The following is a 16,892-nucleotide window of genomic DNA, read 5'->3' on the forward strand; positions in this document are numbered from 1 at the left end:
CACCCTTCCAGCTCTTTCCAGTGATTCATTCTTGGGCGTCATGCTGTGTCTGGGTCTTTCTAAGTCTCCTCTTAGGAGGCAAAGGAGCTGGAGGTCCATGTTCCCAGTTCTTAGCTGCTCATTTCCGTCGCTGGGAATTCTGCAGTGTTTGAGGCTGTCTCCTAAGGACTCCTCCACCTGTAAGCACAGTCACTGGAGGGGGTTCTAGCTGCCCATCGGGCAGTGCTCAGCCAGCCTTCCTGCAGCCCAGCTACCATTCCTAGAGTGGTTCTTGGCAGCCAACCTACTGCGGGGGCCAGACTCTCCTTCCTTCTCTCTCATCCTCCCCTGCTCTCATGTTTTAAAACTCTTCTCTTTCTTTTAAACCTCTACCACAGCTGGAGATTTGGCCAATGAACTCGTTCGGCATTTTTTGATCGAGTGCACCCCAAAAGGGGTGCGGTTGAAAGGGTGCTCCAATGAACCGTATTTTGGTAAGTGGCTGAGAGCCTGACTTGGTGTTCTGAACCCACCAGCACGCGTTGCCTCTGCTCACTGCCATCGCTCCGCTGGGGCTTCACGCAGAGCGTTTACTTTTCATCCCCATTCAGAGATTCCTCAATTATCATCTCTAAAATAAACTGGATATTAAATTTTCTTAAAAGCTTTCTCAAAACTAAGCAAGTAAAATGCACGGTGCCGGGACTAGAAATGCAGATTCCACACGGTACGGTCCAGGCAGGCGGGCAGAGAAGGGTGGATGAGGTTGGGGCCTGAGTGTGACCCCACCCTCCGGGCACAAGAGAAACACAGGCGCCCTGTAAGACGAGAGCCTTCCCGCCCCTGCGGGCATGAGCTCACAGGCAGAGCTTGAGCGAACCAAAGCATCGCCTCACAGAGATGATTCGGTGGTACCGGTGGGAGCTGCGTCAGATTCAGCAGACTGTGTGACTTGTTCGTTATGAATTGGTGATGAAGTGTCTTTGCTGAGAATCATCTGTAGTTCCCTTTATCTGCCCCTTTGCCGTCTGCTGAACTTACGGCTTCGTTGAAGTTTTGCACAAATTCCCACAATGATGGAGCACGTTGGGTGCCAAAACTATAAGGGGTCACCCTTCGCAGCAGCCTCCCTTCAGGAGATAAATTGGCTGAGCGGCACAGTATTTAGGGCAGTGCTAACGCCTGTTTGCTCTTCATCTCTTCACAGGGAGCCTGACGGCTTTGGTGTGTCAGCATTCCATCACGCCCTTGGCTTTGCCCTGCAAACTGCTCATTCCGGATAGAGGTACGCTGCCGGGGTCTGAGGGCTGCCCTGGCTCTGTGTGGGGTCACCCGCAGAGTGTTGGGATCCGAAGAGATTCCTTGAGAAAAATCAGACCAGAACTTCCTTTCCATCACGTACTCTGTGGGTAAACCCTGAATAGTTCACCCAGGTCAGGTAAGAAGAGGTGGCCCGCTGCCCCTGCAGCCTCCGGTCATGTCTTTATGTCATGGCTTTGTGAAAAGTTTCCTTGGAGCCAAGATTCTGTAGCTCAAAGTTATAAAATGCCTGGACTCAGAGACCTTCCAGGTCATTTACATTTAAATTTTGTAATTCTACAAAATCAGCAAACTGTTGATATTGTTGACGTCAGGTGCTGGATGAGCTATTGTCTTTACCTTTGTGTTTGTTTCAAAATATTCACGGTGGAAAGACTTTTAAAAATAGCACCCACAGCCGGTGATCAGGCATATCCCCACTTTCCTAGACAATCTCAAGTTCACATAATTGTATTATATTCCAGAAACATCATTAATTTAAAATACAGGCAAACATGACTTACCTGTTTTTTTTTTTAAAGAGAATTCCTTTATTTTTATTATTTATTTATTTATTTATTTATTTTTGGCTGTGTTGGGTCTTTGTTTCTGTGCAAGGGCTTTCTCTGGTTGCAGCGAGCGGGGGCCACTCTTCATCGCGGTGCGCGGGCCTCTCACTATTGCGGCCTCTCTTGTTGCAGAGCACAGGCTTCAGACGCACAGGCTCAGTAGTTGTGGCGCACGGGCTCTAGAGCGCAGGCTCAGTAGTCGTGGCGCACGGGCCTAGTTGCTCCGTGGCATGTGGGAATCTTCCCAGACCGGGACTCGAACCCGTGTCCCCTGCATCGGCAGGCGGACTCTCAACCACTGCGCCACCAGGGAAGCCCTGACTTACCTCTTAAAATGTAATTGTTCACATAAATTAATTCGGAGGTGAGAAAGCTATTTTGCTGGGCTGTGCCATCCCAGCTTTTGCTTGGAACGTGGTGATGGTTCTCTGTGCTGGGCTCTTGTCTGCAGGAGGAAGGCCCAGCTCTGCAGAGCCTGTGCGTCACCGTCCGGGCCTCGGTCATGAACATCCACAATGTCATGGTCATTCTTTGCCTGGGAGGTGGACTCACTTCTGCGTTTTCTTACTCCTTCCTGCAGACCCGTTGGAGGAAAGAGCCGAAAGTTCTCCGCAAACGGCAGCCAACTCTGCGGCCGAGCTGCTGAAGCAGGGGGCAGGTCAGTCCCCGCCGCGTTTTCTGCTCCTCCAGGTTCCTGGGCAGAGATGGGCTCAGTGACCCAGCTTCCTTTCTTACCTCGGTCTGGGTTCCTCTCCTTGCTGTGTCAGAGGAGGTTTCCTTCTGTAGAAACTGCCCCAGGGCTGGTCTGGGTGGGGCTTCAAGTGTCCTGGCAGCAGGGCCAGGACTCTGCAGGCCAAAGATGACCAAATTCAGTGGAGTAAATGTCACAGCCTGTGTTTCAGTTGGGAGAATGTGGGCGACCTGCCCCTCCAGCTGGAAATGTTAAAGAGATCAGTGAGTCCGCAGTTTGACCCAGGGTGACACAGACCCCCAGACAGCGAGCTCCCCGGGGCACGTTTCTTATTACTAGACTTTATTTTTTAGTGCAGTTTTAGGCTCACAGCAAAACTGAGAGGAAGGTGCGGAGAGTTCCCATATAGCCCTTGCCCCTACACATGCGCAGTCTCCCTCATTACATCCCCCATCAGTGGGACATTTGCTACAGTTGATGAACCTACATGGACACATCATAGTCACCCGGAGTCCATAGTTTACATTACTGTTCACTCTTGGTGTATATTCCATGGGTCTGGACAAATGTTTGATGACGTGTATCCACCGTGATAGCATCACACAGAATAGTTTCAGTGTCCATGGGTCTGGACAAACGTTTGATGACGTGTATCCACCATTATAGCATCACACAGAATAGTTTCAGTGTCCATGGGTCTGGACAAACGTTTGATGACGTGTATCCACCATTATAGCATCACACAGAATAGTTTCAGTGTCCATGGGTCTGGACAAACGTTTGATGACGTGTATCCACCATTATAGTATCACACAGAATAGTTTCAAGGTCCTAAAAATCCTCCGTGCTCCGACTCTTCATCCCTCCTCCCTAACTCCTGGCAACCACTGATCCTTTTATTGTCTCCATGGTTTTGCTTTTCCCGAATGTCATATGATTAGAATCATACAGTATCCATAGCCTTTTCAGATTGGATTCTTTCACTTAGTAGTATGCCTTGAAGATTCCTCCATGTCTTTTTATGGTCTGAGAGCTGCTTCCTTTTAGTGCTGAATTATATTCCATTGTCTGGATGTACCACAGTTTGTTTATCCGTTCACCCACTGAAGGACATCTCGAGTGTTTATACATTTCCGTAATTATGAATAAAACCGCTGTAAACATCCACATGCAGGTTTCAGGGTGGACGTAATTGTCAGTGCCTCTGGGTAAATACCAAGGAGCACAATCGCTGGATCGCATGGTAAGAGTATGTTTATTCTGTAAGAAACCATCAGACTGTCTTCCAAAGTGGCCGCACCGTTTTGCATTCCCACCAGCGATGCCTGAGACTTCCTGCTTCCCCACATCCTACCAGCGGTTGGTGCTGTCAGTGTTCCGGATTTTGGCCATTCCGAATAGGTGTTTAGTGGTATCTTGTTGTTTTAATTTGCATTTTCCTGATGACCTATGACGTGGAGCATCTTTTCATGTGCTTGTTTGCCATATGCATCTCTTCTTTGGCAAGGTGTCTGTTAAGGTTGTTTGGCCATTTTTCAATAGGGTTGTTTGTTTTCTTGTTAAATTTTAAGAGATCTTTGTATATGTTGGATAACAGTTCTTTGTGAGATTTGTCTTTTGCAAATACTTTCTCCCAGGATGTGGCTTGTCTTCTCATTCTCTTGACAGTGTCTCTCAGAGCAAAAGATTTTTTATTTTAATGAAATCCAGTTTATCAATACTTCCTTTCATGGATCGTGTCTTCTGTATTGTATCTAAAAAGTTTTCACCAAACCCAAGGTCATCTAAATTTTTTCCTAAGAGTTTTATAGCTTTGCATTTCACATTTATAGCCATTCTAGTTTGAGTTAATTTTTGTGACGGGTTTAAGGTCTGTGTCTAGTTTTTTTCACACGTGAAGTCCAGTTGTTCCAGCACCATTTGTGGAAAAGACTATTTCTGCAATGCTGTATCTCCTTTGTCCCTTTGTCAAAGATCCATTGACTATTTATATGGGTCTATTTCTAGGCTTTCTATTCTGTTCCACTCATCTATTTGTCTATTATTTCACCAATACCACACTGTCTTGATTACTGTCACTTTATAGTAAGTCTTGAAGCCAAGTAGTATCAGTCCTCTGACTTGGTTCTTCTCCTTCAATATTGTGTTGGCTGCCCTGGGTCTTTTGCTCTCCATATAAACTTTAGAGTTAGTTTGTTGATATCCACAAAGTAAGTTGCTGGAATTTGGATTGAGATTTCATTGAATCTACAGATCAAGTTGGGAAGAACTGACATCAGAATTATATACTGAGTCTTCCTATTCATGAATGTGGAATATTGAGTTTATTTACTTCTTTGATTTTATTAGTGGGAGTTTTGTAGTTTTCCTCATATAGATCTTATACGTATTGTATTAGATTCATACCTAAGTATTTCATTTTGGGGGTGCTAATATAAATGGGATTGTGTTTTTAACTACAAATTCCCCTTGTTCTCTGCTGTTATATAGGGAAGTGATTGACTTGTGTATTCACTCTGTATCCTGCAACCTTGCCGTAATAGCTTATTAGTTTCAGGCCAGGTCATTTTTGCAGCATGAGAGGCAATCCTAGTGACCCCAGCTTAAGAGGGTTGTGGACGAGCCAGAGACCACAGGGCTCTTGTGGGTGTGTGGCTGTGAGGGAGGGACACAGCTGGAGAGAATTATGGGGCCCACTGGCTCCAAACCTTGAGTTCCCCCACTGGAGGTCTTTCATTCAAGGTAGACATTTACTCTCAGAAATGTTGCAGAGGGATTCTCTGAGTCTGCAGGAGGACTGACTAGAAATACTTCTATCTGTGCCTCACGTCTGTAGAGTACTTTATAGCTGTGACTCTGTAATGAACGAATATGCAGATACAGGTATTTTCTTGTTGCTTCCTCTGTACAATTTGCATTATTCGTCTGTGCAGTTTTTCTCTGTAAAACTATACATCACCGACTCTATTACCCAGCTAAAGTAAAATCCCTCTGTTTTCAAAAGGAATTTTTTTTTAGTGTTGAACTCTTCATAGACTGTCCTTAAAGGATAAGTTATCCGTGGCCAGAACAAAGGTGACAGGAGTTTGTCCAAGATAGCAAGCGTGCTAGAACTTGAAGCCTCAAAAGGAAGCGTCTGCCTGTATCCAGTCTGAGTTCCAGTCCAGGCCCTGCCGCTTGGGGCTCAGCCTCTGGCAGGTCACGTAGCCGTGCAGACCTCAACATAATCATAATAATCGCTCCCCGACACAGGGGCTGCAGGACCAGTTGAACAGGATGTTGAAAATGCCTTGGGAACTGTAACGTGGTCACGTAAGCTGTAGTTGTGCTCCTGCCGCTCTGCTTTCGTGTGAAAACACTTTTATTGTCCCAAGAGGAGTGGCCTTTGCTGTGCAGTGGCCTTATCCTTTTCCTACGTAGACACGATCGAAAGGGCTGGTCCCACAGCAGCGTTGTGAGGCATTGTCCCCACGCCAAAGACCATGAGCTCACAGCCTGCAGGTTGTTTCAGGGGGTCCCTGGAGCCCGCTAGGGCTCATTGCTACCTTACGTTAAAGCAGCAGCTTTGTCCCCATGTCTCTGGGTCCCAGCAAAGTTGCGGGGAACATGCTGGACTTTGCTGCAGGCCTTGCTGGTGAACTGCTCACCCATGCACTTGACCTTGGAGGTGGGCTGTGAAATCAGGTCTGCTCCAATGGACATGTTTGTTTCAACTACACCTTTTAAAAAATGTATTTAAAATTTTTTAAACATGTCATTAATGATTTTTAAATTGCAACCCATGTATCAACCTCGTTCAAGAAAAGTGCTCCTCCAGAATGATGGCAGCAAACCCTTCCAGAGTACGTGCCCTGTGAGGCTGGCAGAGCCTGGGCTTCCATCGGGGCACCACCTGGTGTCTCAGGGTTACAGCCCTGCTCACCCACCCCAGGCAGTTAGCACTGGGGCACATACGCCTCTGGGTTCTGCACTTTGGTTCACTAGCATCTCATTACAAGCAGCATTTCATGTTTCTCCTTAAGCTTCCTTGTTACCTAACATTTTCCCAATACATGTTGAATCAGTAAATGAATCAATGAATTAGTTGATCCTAATGGAACTATAATAGCCTTTATTTTTAGATATTAAAGCTTTTTCTTCTGCTGTGGCTTATAATTTTTAGTTACACTCTATCATCTTTTCAGATAATCTATGGCACGTATCAGTAACTCTGAATGCTTTGCTTTTTTAAAGGGTGAGCCTCCCAGGGACAGGACTTCACGCAGAACCTTGGAGGTCTTATTTAATCATCCGATTGGGCGTTTATGTCTGGGCGTTAAATTATGACTGCCCTGAGCTTAGGTCCTTTTAAAATCTCTTGTTTCTGGAACACATCAAAAGGTTTAAATGTCCATCCAGCGGCCTTCACGGCTGACAAGGCAAGGAATTGAGTCAGGACACAGATACGTAGCTGGAAGAGTGAGGATGCTGCAGAGAGCGCTGGGTCCTAGCTGTTGGTTCGAAAAGTGCAGAGTGACCGTGGTGGGAAGATGATCAGGCTGTCCGGTCTCTGACCACCTTAAGGAAACTGAATGGTTCTTTCTCCCCTTAAACTAAGTTTCATTTGTTGTCTGAATTCACTTAGAATCCCAGACCCCTGGCCCTGCAAGGGCTCCTCGAGATTCCCTGGCCCGTGTCCCCTGCGTGGAGGTGAGGCGCTGACACTCAGGGGTGTCTGCAGCGTTCGGTTCTCTTCAGTTTAATCCGTTTGAATCTGATACCGAGGCCGTCGTGAGTTGCTGCAGTTTCTAAAAGAATTGCTGTGTATGTTTTTAGTGTCAGCTCTTAATTGGTTCTGTTGAAGCAGTGGAATGCAGCTGAAGGCCCTGGCACCAGACCCCACACGATATCCCATAAACGTTAGGGCTGTGTCTTTAACGTACCGTACTGTAAAGGATGTTTTCTTTATAAAAGTAATAGGAATTCTTCCAGTTTAAAAAAAAAAAAAAAAAAAGGAAGACACAGAAAAGGGAGAAATGAATTCCCCACAGACCTGTCGCCCAGGTACAACCACGGACCGTTTTCCTTTTCCCCCTTAGCATAAGGGGTTTACCCATGTTTTTGGCAAACACAGCCTAGGTCTCACTTTCAGTGGCTGAGGAACCGTCCACCGGCTGATTCCACCCCTTACGGTTGCCCAGTTAGCGTGCTTCTAACTTCTCAGTACCACAGACAGCACTTGGGAGGCTACCTTTCTGCATTACTTCCTTTTTCTGAGTTCTGGACTGTGGACTTCAGACCCTGAATTTCTGGCAGCCGTAGGACTGGGTGAGAACCTGTGGCCTTAACACTTCTGCTTCCCGCCGCGGGTTTGACGGGCGCTTTCCCGTTCAGCATCGCACCACAGCTATGCACCCTCAGGTGGAATTGGACGTATTGGGCCAGGCCCCGGGGGACAAGCACAGCAGGCCCACCTGTCCTCCGCTGGGGAGGGAAGGGGCTGGCGTGTACTCAGCAGAGCTGCCCCAGACGTGCTTGGGAGAAGGGAGGGCTCCCCTCTCCGCTCCGAGGAGGGACAGTGCCGCCCTGCGTCGGGGGGAGATGCCCCCCAGGCCGGCTGTTCCTTCTCAAAAGGATATTTGTGCTGCTCCCCTCTCCGCTCCGAGGAGGGACAGTGCCGCCCTGCGTCGGGGGGAGATGCCCCCCAGGCCGGCTGTTCCTTCTCAAAAGGATATTTGTGCTGCTCCCCTCTCCGCTCCGAGGAGGGACAGTGCCGCCCTGCGTCGGGGGGAGATGCCCCCCAGGCCGGCTGTTCCTTCTCAAAAGGATATTTGTGCTGCTACAAGGAAGCAGGAGTCTGGGTCGTGGCAGACGCGCGCCCGCTCCGGGTTCAGCTCGTGCCAGTTTTCTGGGGTTTCGTTGTGACTAGATCAGAGTTTTCTTTTTTCTCTTTTGTAACTGCATGAATCTCAGTCTAGTAATACCAATGAAATCATAGGCAGAATATTCACCCTCCTAAACTCAAGCCGTCTTAAATTTTCCAGGCACACCTCCAACTGTTCGTAGGCACACACGCCTTTTCTTGTATAGGTCTCATCATGGCACAGATGGTTTTACTCTGCTTTTCCCAGAAACCGCTAACATTTTTCCATGTTGCTATACAGGGTTCGTGATTACCATTTGCTGGTTAGTTGGTATGCCATTGAGGGGCTCATTTAACCATTCCCCTCCTTTTGGACGTAGTTTGTTTCCAACTAACTTCCCACCAAATGAGCGTGGGGCTCAAATATCTTCACCTCTAGGCTAGCTGTCTCAGCTGGTTATGGAATATTTCCTGTCTCAGGTCTCTCGGAGCGGGACCTCCAGGTTACCGGCAGGTCTTCAGACCCTCCTGGTAAATAATGCCGAATCATCTTCCAGAAAGGCTGTCCTGGTTGACGTGAGCATTTCATAAAAGCACCTGATTTCGTCAAAGCTTTGGGCAACTGCAATATTAAAGACTTTTGCCAACTCGCTCTCTTTCCCAAGATGACACAAGTAGACCCCTCAAGTTCAGACAGGAGCTGAAGTGCAGGTCGGCCTCCGGCCCTGCAGTTCCCCGGAGTGTCTCATTGCCCGGCGTCCTCAGATGGGGCAGTGCCGCCGGCTGGGACAAGAGGACGCGGAGAGGGCAGCAGTGGCCACAGCAACTCGGCCGTTCAGGGAGGGCTCTCTGATTTCTCCCTGCCTCTCAAGATGTGCAGGAGGGACAGGGGCTTAAAAGCTGCCACTCTGTCAGGACAATCACATGGGGCTGCTGACGGGCATCGTTATGGCTGAGGAATGTCTCGAAGTAAAATTCACAGCTCAAAAAAAAAAAAGAAAAAAAAAAATCACAGCTCATCCTCGGGAATGTTACGTGAAATTTCTTCTGAGCCCGTGTTCTCTACCTGGCGCCTGGTACCTGGTGGTACCAGGACCCTCAGCACCGCAGGAGCCAGCACGAAGGTTGGGTATCACGGCAAGCCCCCTGGGGAGTTGCCAGGCTTCTGGCCTATTTCTCTACACTTCCGTTTCCTCATCTGTAAATTGGGGATGATAACAGAATCTCCCTCATAGGACCCTGATGCAGATGTGATGAGATAGTCTGTCTCAGATGTTCATTCGAGGCCTGGCACAGAGTGAGTGTCCTAAGGAATGAGCCATGTTAGGTGGAGCTCCGAGAAATGAAAACTGTTGTGTTTGGGAACTTCTTTGAAGATTTTGCTTAATGGTACAATGTCATTTTAATAATTACAGGAGTGAAATACGAAGCTCTTTTTCAGAGAGTTAAAGTGACTTGTTCAGTAAACTTTATAGAGGGAAGTTGGTGTCCGGGATGAAACTCTCAGTTAACATGCATTTGGGGAAGTCTGGCGTTTCGGGCATGTTTCGATCTTTCTCCTGGGCGCGTTGGGAGCCGTGAAGTGACACTCCAGGACATACCGTCGCCTGGCTCTGGGGCTGCTAAGCTTGGGCGGTTCTCTGGTATCTCCCACCTTCCCTCAAGACCCAGCCTTTCCACTCAGGCCTCTTCCGGCAAATCAAAGGATTGTAGCTGCTCCCGGCTCAGGTCAGCGGGGCTCCAGCCTGCCCGCTTCTGATGCCCCCATCCAGGGTAAAGGGAGGAGCCTCGTTTTTCTGATGAATTTGTTACACGAACCCCAGGCCTTGCTTTCTTTCTTCATCATCGTGTCCTCACTGAAGTGGAAGTTTCCAAATCCTCAAACTTTCTCAGCTTCTTAAAAAGTAGCTGTGGATTGTCGCCTTGGCCGTGGAGAGAACAGAGGGCTAGCAGCTCATAAGCGGCCCCGCATCTTGACACCAGGGACATTGTACGTTATTTCCGTTCTTCTTAACCCACCTTCGTGGGCCTGTGGCAGCACACCTGCCAACAGGTGTGACTGCTGCTGAGTCTCAGAATTCGGGGTGGAGATGGAGCCTGTCCGAGGCTGGGCCTCCGGGAGACTCTCCCAAGGAAAGTGGTGCAGGCGAGGGCACAGCGCTCACCTTATTGCTCCAGTCAAGGGGAAGCTTTTTCTTCTCTGTTTAGTGAAAATCTAAAGACCTTTACAGATGGAGTTAAGACAGCCCACTCACTTACAGAGGCTGCATCCGGCAGAGCGGGGAACAAGAGAGGCTCTGTTCCGGCGGGGGGACACGTCCTTGGTGGGTGGCCAGGCAAAGCCACAGCCCCTGCAGGACTGGACTTCAGGGAGAGTCTGAATGTCCCACAGTCACACAGATGTCACACGCCTCGAAGTCCCACGTTAGCTTCTGCTTGAGCTGCAGGGATCCAGGCTCAAAGGGCCATCAGTCTGTTTAGAAAGTCTCGTTCGCACTCAGCTGTTTGCTTCCCCCAAGGGCAGATGGCGGTGGACAAACCCCAGCCCCCTTGACAGCACGTGGACAGGACAAGCCATCCCAGCTCTTTGCACGCAGACTGTGTTCTGAGTCTCTGCAAGTCATTCGTTCGCTCACACTCAGCTGTTTGCTTCCCCCAAGGGGAGATGGCGGTAGACAAACCCCAGCCCCCTTGGCAGCACGTGGACAGGACAAGCCATCACAGCTCTTTGCGCGCAGACTGTGTTCTGAGTCTCTGCAAGTCATTTGTTCGCTCACACTCAGCTGTTTGCTTCCCCCAAGGGGTGATGGCGGTGGACAAACCCCAGCCCCCTTGGCAGCACGTGGACAGGATAAGCCATCCCAGCTCTTTGCACGCAGACTGTGTTCTGAGTCTCTGCAAGTCATTTGTTCGCTCACACTCAGCTGTTTGCTTCCCCCAAGGGGAGATGGCGGTAGACAAACCCCAGCCCCCTTGGCAGCACGTGGACAGGACAAGCCATCCCAGCTCTTTGCACGCAGACTGTGTTCTGAGTCTCTGCAAGTCATTCGTTCGCTCACACTCAGCTGTTTGCTTCCCCCAAGGGGAGATGGCGGTAGACAAACCCCAGCCCCCTTGGCAGCACGTGGACAGGACAAGCCATCCCAGCTCTTTGCGCGCAGACTGTGTTCTGAGTCTCTGCAAGTCATTCGTTCACAGCAGCTCTTTCTGGGTTCCTGCTGCTTTCAGAACTCCATGCGGGGTGGATATTTGGGGTTCCGGGCTGCAGGCCCCCCTCTGGGGACGTTTCCTTAACTGCAGGTGTGGTGGGGTTCTTATCCCACCCAGACCCACACTGAGACGGAGGAAGGTGCCTCCAGCCCACCCTTGGGACACCAGGTGTAAATAATGCCGCAGGGGTGGAGACGCATCCTGGGCCAGTGGGAGGAGCTTCCTTGGCTCCAGTGCATGGTGGTGGGGTGGGGTGTGTCGGGGGTGGGTGGGACGGGGTGTTATTCTCTGCATTGGCCTCGGGGCGTGTGCGTCTCTGGCTCACTCCACACCTTTGGAATTAGGGGTAGAGGGCGTTTGCCTCAGACATACCTGGCCACACATATGTGCACGCTGTTCATAAACCCCGGGGCCCTTGTGTCTGGCAGACGCGTTAACGCCGCTTCCCCCTGCGTCTTCCAGCTTGCAACGTGTGGTATCTGAACTCCGTAGAGATGGAGTCCCTCACGGGCCACCAAGCCATCCAGAAGGCCCTGAGCATCACCCTGGTCCAAGAGCCGCCTCCTTTGTCCACGGTCGTGCATTTCAAGGTGTCAGCCCAGGGCATCACCCTGACGGACAACCAGAGGAAGTGAGTGTGCCTGGCGGCCAGGCTGCGGGGCGGGCGGGGCTTCTGACCCCCCCTGGGGTGAGACCTTCCACCAGCTCTGCCCAGGCCCCTGGACATGCGGTGGTCACCCCGGCAAAGCTCAGCGGTCCTGGAACGAATCAATGATCCAGTCACTCTGTGCTTGGTCCTGTATGTCCCCAGAGACACATATAGACTATTGACATTAGGCCCAAATGCTGTGTGTGTGTGTGTAATTTGCAAATGCAAAAATCTTTTGTCGTTTCTGTAAAAACACTCAGAGACTATGATAGAATCCACTCATCTTTGCTTCTGTATCGTTGGTCATCCCATTCTAACACTTGGTCATCCCATTTCAGGTGAGAGTGTGACCTCGATAGATATTATTTCAGTATCTAGATAATGTTAATTATTATGTAATAATAATATAGTATATAAGAATAATTAATGTTAATTATTAACTATCATCTAGATATTGTCTATTGTTATATCTTAGTTAACAACATTTGAACATCTAGACAGTAGATGCTGTTTCAGTTTCCAGGTGAGCACAGAGCAGGGTCAGGTGTGTGGACGGAACAACAGCAAGCGTGTCCTCCCACGAGCAGAGCCTTTGACCTCAGGATCCAAGGCATTTCAGAGGCAGTTATTGTTTATTTGTTATGGAAACAGCCTGCTGTGATTAATGAGGAAGCCAGGTCAGCGACCCTCAAAGCAGAGTGATGGCCAGAGCTTCAAGGGGCAGGCGGCCAGTCCCCGCACCAGCCAGTGGGGCAGCGCTCACCCTGGCGCCCTGGAGCTCTTCCTGCCACGGCCCCTGCTCCAGAGCTAGTCCTGGGCTTGGGAGGGTCCCTGACCCAGAGCTCCCACCCACTGCTCTCAGGATGAAGTGGGCGTGGAGTGTCAGGTGCAGCGTGGGTCCTGCCACTCGGATTGGGGTCCTTGCTCCCCGCGCTTTACCCGACGGGCCACCGTGGCACGTTCCTCATGCCGTGCACTCGGTTTCCTCGCTTCTCAAGCTGCACTGAGGTAACCATCTCGGGATGTCAGTGACTCGAATGAGATATCCACGGGCAGGTGCCGGTACGGCTCGGCTGAAGCGTGGACACGGGGTCGGGCAGGAAAGCACGGCTCCTTCCTTCACAGCCTCTCTATTTTCTCCTGCTACCTGTGTGCTTTTTCTGTATCTCTAGTTTCCCTGTGTCCTTATAAAACCATGGGGGTGGGCCGCATCCGTGGCACCCAGGATCTTCCCTGTCACAGGAGACGGAACGCGCATTCAGCCTGGCTGACGCTGGACAAAAGAGGCTGTGTCCTCCGTGTTCCCGCTGAAAGATGCCCGGCTCTGCCTGTGCCTTTCCCGTACGCTGGCCTCTTTCTTTCCTTCTCCTGATGAGCTCTCTCCTTGCCCAGATCAAAGCCACCAGCCTCTGGGGATACCACCTCCCCCAAGAGGAGAGGGCGCTTGCCCAGCTGGAGTGGGGCACACAGGGCAGGCCATGCTCAGAGGAGCAGGGAGGGCTGACAGTGAAACAAAGGACGAGTGACAGGAGCCGGGACCGAGGACAGAGGAGTCCTCTGGTGGGTCCCCCAGCGGCTGTGCTGGCCCGGCGGTCGTAGCACCTCCCAGTGGGTTTCACGTGCACAGCCCTTGACAGTCTACAACATGCCGTCAGATGCCTCGTTGGGGCTGACTTGGCTCCTGTCCTGGGAGAGTGGTGGTCTGTACCAGACGCCCTCTTCACAGGCAGCTGCGAGGGCTGTACACAGTTGGTGTTTTCCTGGGATGAGGGCAGGCAGGTAGGGCCTCACTCAGCTTGGCCCCGCCCTCCACTCGGCTGGCAGTTCTCCATTTCACTTGGCAAGGTGCTTCCCTTCACCCCGAGACGCACTCCTTTCCTAGTGCCCACTTTTCCCGGAACCACTCTGCCCAGCCTCGTAGGTCTGCTGATTTCTAACAAACGTACACGCTGCTCTTCTCTCCAGACCACCAGTAAAAGCATAAAATAGGCTTCTTTCCCCCCCGCCAACACCCCGAGAACCTCCTCCTGGGGGTCTGCCCAGGGCAGCATTGTCACTGCAAAACCCCAGTAACGGGCTCTCCCTCTCCCGTGTCCCGGCAGGCTCTTTTTTCGGAGGCACTACCCCGTGAGCGGCGTGATCTTCTGTGCGTTGGATCCACAAGACAGGAAGTAAGACGTCTGTATCTGTACTAAGCAATGCATGTGCTTCCTTTGCTTTTTAAGTTAATGAGAAATTAACGTGAATCTTCTCTTATTCTGTAATTTGCAAGGTGGATCACAGACGGCCCTTGCTCAAGGTATGTTGCCAGCCTGTCTTCATTCTTTCTTAGTAGACGCTTGCCTCCAAAGCTGAATTCTGCCCCAGATTTCCAAAGAGGAAAATGACTAAATAATGCCGATGGGTTTGGGTTTGGCCTTTTTAAAAAAGTTTTTATTGGAGTATAGATTTACAATGTTGTGTTAGTGCATTTGGCATTAAACGGAAATGAAAGCGTTCTCTTTATGCGGAAAGGGCCTGCGAAGGGTTAACTTTTCTGCTTGCTCTTCTCTGAATGAGCAGTACTTACCTGTGACCCATAAAATATGGTATAAATAGCGTGAAGAGATTGCACAGTGTTTCTGGCCATTGAGGAGGGGTAGAGTCTGCAGCAGGGCTGAGGCCGGGGTGTTGGAAGGGGGCGCTGCGTGAGTGCAGCGGGCATCACCGTTTCCCAGCGCAGAGGGAGCACGGCTCTGCCCTGGCCCAGGCTCTGCGGTGGCCACGCAGCCTCGGAACCCTCCAGAGCTGTCTGCTTTCCCACAGGTGGGCGTCCTCTGCGTCACCTAAATGTGATTACCACAAATGTCTAACTGCAGGGGTCCAATCCCAGGATTCCAATTTCACGTTGGCCGTTTGTCTTGGCATATGATAAAGTGGTAGGAGCCCCCCGGGGGGGGGCGGTGCCCCCAGGCCATTCTGGCTCACAGGGCCCACGGCGATCCCAGCCATGTGGAGTGTGTGGCCCCAGGGGGGGGTCACTTGAGTGCCGTCAGCCAGTCCCTCCCGTGGTGTGGAAACCACTCAGCTCATACAGAAAAATTCTTCATTGTTCTGAGAAGGAGAAGAAAGACCTCAGATAAGGGAAAACTACAATTATCCAAGTCCAGGGATTTGGGTTTGGATAATGGTAGTTATTGTGTTAAATTTGCGGCTCCTGAAAGCTTATTCAGATAAAGTCTTCAATTTTCTAAGAAAAATATTAGATTGTTTTGTGGTACGTGGGCCTCTCACTGCTGTGGCCTCTCCCGTTGCGGAGCACAGGCTCCGGACGCGCAGGCTCAGCGGCCATGGCTCACGGGCCCAGCCGCTCCGCGGCACGTGGGATCTTCCCGGACCGGGGCACGAACCCGCGTCCCCTGCATCGGCAGGCGGACTCTCAACCACTGCGCCACCAGGGAAGCCCTGTTCTGTGCTTTTAAACAGTTTCCTCACCTGCACGTAGTTTGTAACTCAGGGGTATGAGGCCGGAGAAGGGAGCCCCTGGTGTGTTTTTAACCTCCCATCCTCTGGCCCCAGTGGGTGGGATCGTGGGCATCCAGGGAGAGCTCCCAGCACCCCAGGAACCTGGAGTTTTGTGTGCCCGTCTGCTCTGATGGTGTGAGCAGGGGGTAGGTGGCTCCTGAGGTAGAGCCAGGGTCCTCCCCATCAGAGACTCGGGAGTGGAGCTCAGGAGCTGGCACAACAGGAGGGTTCGGGCCAGGTTGGAGCAGCGGCTTTGGTTCAGGTCCCAGACCCGTGACTGGCACTCCTCGGTCCTGCCCGTCAGGTTCCTCCCTTGTGAGGTCTGGGCACAGCATCCTCCCCGCAGGGTCTGCGAGGCGGAGAGGACGCAGACCTGCGTCTGGAGGTGTCCGGCAGGGGACTCGGCCCCTGAGATTTTGGAGAAGCAGAGGTTAGAGGTGGCGGCGGTGGTGCGACAGGAAGCGGAGGTTTGTATCCTGTGGGGTGGACAGGACTCGGCTGGCACGCTGACCCGGCTTTCCTTTTGCAGAGTCTTTGGATTTGTGGCCCGGAAGCAGGGCAGCGCCACAGACAACGTGTGCCACCTGTTTGCAGAGCATGACCCCGAGCAGCCGGCCAGTGCCATCGTCAACTTCGTGTCCAAGGTCATGATCGGCTCCCCTAAGAAGATTTGAGCCCCCACAGCCTGGAGACTCCAGAAGGGCCTGTGTGACCCTGACGTTCCAGGCCCAGGAGGGAAAGGGGTTCCTCCAACCTTACAAACAAACAACCCTGCCACCAGCTGGCCTTAGCTGAGAGCCACTGCTCATGGACGCATTTCTGTAGCCCAGTGCTTTCCAGGTGGAGGAAGTTGGGCATCGGGTGTGCCCGCCCGGTCCCCATGCAGGAAAGGACCATGCAAGGAGACGTGGGGACCCGTGTTCCTCGAACTCTGGTATTTGTGGGAAGGAGGGGAGCCCGCCCGCTCCTCAGTGGCCCTGAGTGACCGGCTGTGCCTTGCCACTGCCATGTCAGAGGGCTCCCGTCCAGCGGGCACCTCAGGGCCTCTGTCCTCCCACGACAGAGGTGCTGATTAACCTGAGAAGGGGATGCATGTTGGATGAAGGTTTATGCAGGTCAGGCTCTCCCGGGGCACTGGGGCATCATGGA

General features: G+C 51.4%; 1 protein-coding gene across 1 annotated transcript in view; it reads left to right on the plus strand.

The window, feature by feature from the left end:
• The window catches only part of TNS3 (tensin 3), a 188,087-nt gene extending 171,670 nt beyond the window's left edge, over nt 1-16,417 (plus strand). Inside the window, exons 26-32 of the mRNA XM_065884480.1 lie at nt 378-473; nt 1,187-1,264; nt 2,428-2,505; nt 12,053-12,221; nt 14,342-14,410; nt 14,512-14,538; nt 16,273-16,417. Coding sequence (XP_065740552.1) covers nt 378-473; nt 1,187-1,264; nt 2,428-2,505; nt 12,053-12,221; nt 14,342-14,410; nt 14,512-14,538; nt 16,273-16,417 — 662 coding nt within the window. The remainder of the gene's footprint in view (nt 1-377; nt 474-1,186; nt 1,265-2,427; nt 2,506-12,052; nt 12,222-14,341; nt 14,411-14,511; nt 14,539-16,272) is intronic.
• The last annotated feature ends 475 nt before the right edge of the window (nt 16,418-16,892 follow it).

This window comes from Phocoena phocoena, chromosome 9 (genome assembly GCF_963924675.1).
Source record: "Phocoena phocoena chromosome 9, mPhoPho1.1, whole genome shotgun sequence".
Taxonomy (NCBI): domain Eukaryota; kingdom Metazoa; phylum Chordata; class Mammalia; order Artiodactyla; family Phocoenidae; genus Phocoena; species Phocoena phocoena.